Source organism: Cynara cardunculus (assembly GCF_001531365.2).
Source record: "Cynara cardunculus var. scolymus isolate 2C chromosome LG 5, CcrdV1, whole genome shotgun sequence".
Lineage (NCBI taxonomy): Eukaryota > Viridiplantae > Streptophyta > Magnoliopsida > Asterales > Asteraceae > Cynara > Cynara cardunculus.
The window spans coordinates 33,390,901-33,393,101 of record NC_037532.1 but is presented as its reverse complement, the minus strand read 5'-3'; the positions used below and the strand labels follow the sequence as shown (position 1 = coordinate 33,393,101).

At 36.3% G+C, this 2,201-nt stretch overlaps 1 protein-coding gene across 1 annotated transcript; it reads right to left on the bottom strand.

Annotated features, from left to right (window-relative positions):
- Nucleotides 1-245: 245 nt before the first annotated feature.
- LOC112513023 lies at nucleotides 246-643 on the bottom strand. Its single transcript, XM_025119146.1, has one exon. It carries the CDS (start codon nucleotides 641-643, stop codon nucleotides 374-376), a length of 270 nt encoding a protein of 89 aa, XP_024974914.1. The 3' UTR covers nucleotides 246-373.
- Nucleotides 644-2,201: the final 1,558 nt, after the last annotated feature.

Genomic DNA, 2,201 nt, shown 5'->3' with positions numbered 1-2,201 from the left:
AAACTATTTATGACAAATAACATTGCATGCATTTAGGCCCAGTTTACCAAACGCTTACATTATCGGTAAAACTTAACACTATTATTTACTTATCTGGTAAAATTTTAGTCCACCAAAATAACAGCGTATGCAACAATTTACCTGGTAAACGCTTATCGTGGTAAGAGTCGTCGCTCTCACTTAGTTGGTAAGACTCTTGATCCTTGTCCCGTTCTTACTAGGTAAGATTTTTAGTTTTTATCATATTCATCCAGTAAGGTAACGTGACTTAGCAAGCGCTTGCCCAAATATGCATTTGATAAACAGCTCATTAGAATTCACTCCTTATGCAATACAAGCAAAAACATCAAAGCTTTGATATAACCAACATATTTTAAGGTACGCCGTATTGGTTGACGGTATCGGTGGCTGTAGCCGGAGCTCCGGCGGGATCACTACCCTTCTGCGGTTGAGAAGGAAGTGTACCACCGCCTGAAGTGGGGGCGTCGGTGGAGGCAGCTGCTCCACGGCCAGGCTGCGGCTGTTGGTGACCCTGAGTGCCATATCCTTGTTGCTTGTAGTCCTCCAAGTCTTTGTATTGCGTATACGGACTGCTGTTCACCGGCAAATCTTCCGATTTCTTTCCTTCCTGTCGGCCGTCCATCTCTCTAGATTTCTAGGGTTTCTCTCTCTAGAAGTTGATATATATATATAGATAGTGTTCGACGTTGTCACACTCACAGAGTTTTTCTTAAATTATGACACGTGGTGTCCACGTGGCGTAGTTTCATAAGAGGTGTAGGATGCAGCGTGTTTTGGATCTGGATGGATTGAGATAAGTAATTAAGTAAGATAGTGGTGGGGATTTTACATTTTGATGTTTGAAATGCTTAAATTTACGAGGGCAATTTATTGGTTTTTGCAATAAATATTTAAATTTATATAAATTAAGTTATTAGTAAAACTACGATTTTTATGGTTTATGTTACAAGCAATTCTAAGATGGTAATATCTAATATCCCCAAGTAGAGATACATCAGATTATTGACACGAAGTGATATCCATGGGTCCTTCGATGATTTGGTTTTGACGTTGAATGTATGCATACTCGGATTGAATCGATGCCAGATCAATCTTGCGGTCCGTCTTTAGGTCACCACAAAACTTTATCGAGAAACATAATAGTGAACGAAATGGAGATTGACAATGTTCAATGTCTTGCGTTCACACAGATATTTGTAATAAAAGGATATTCGATCACTTACCTTTAGGACGGCTTAATGCAGAAATTGAGTCATGGATAACTAACCAAATGTTGAAGTGTAATATTCAGTTGTTGTGACATGTGCAAGTGGGAGTCTGTTGGAGATATGCACATATACACAACAAGATAGTTAATAGCATAATGCTATTGGGTCACACACAAAGTTCAATTAATATAAAAGCAAGAAACGATATTTGAGGGATTAACGGGTAATTAATTAACTAAAATGACTAATTAGTTATTAGTCTAAACATTTTGTGGGCTTCATTTAGAATGGGTCGTTGCCCATTAGGATTAGGGTTTTAAGATTGAGTTTTATATAAAGTTAATCTCCTAAACCTAATTAGCCAACAATCATTTACGGCTGCTCTCTCCTTTCTCAAAACCTAAAATCGGCGCCTACTCTAAAAGGTAGCCGAAAACCTAAAATGAGGAGATGGTTTCATTTGCAAGCGACACCATTACGATAAACTTTGCAAACTCATCTCTGTTTTTGATTTCATTGATAAATGGTTGAAAATGAATATAGGTTATTTCTGTTAAGAAAAAATTTAATAGATCCAATAAAAAAAAGTAAACGTTAAGACAATAAATCGGAATAAGAACAAAATTCTTAGATAAAAAAAAAACTGAAAAAATACCAACAGATTTCTCTATAGCTGCTTGATCAACTTCATATATCGCAAAAGAACAAACCGATTGAGGAACCTCATTCTCCACAATAGAATTCTGTTTCTCGTTCCTAGCAATCGACGCAACAAAGGAAAGATCAAAATGATTCATCATTCTCAAATACATCACGAATATGGGTTTCGTTTAACGAAACACACTCAAAACCAGTAGCCGCATTTCTAACATTAAATCTGCAGTCTTTAGAACTTCAATCCTAGACGAAGTTTAGATTAAAATAATAAATCATATTCGAAACAGTTATCAAAAACATCATAAATATCCCTGT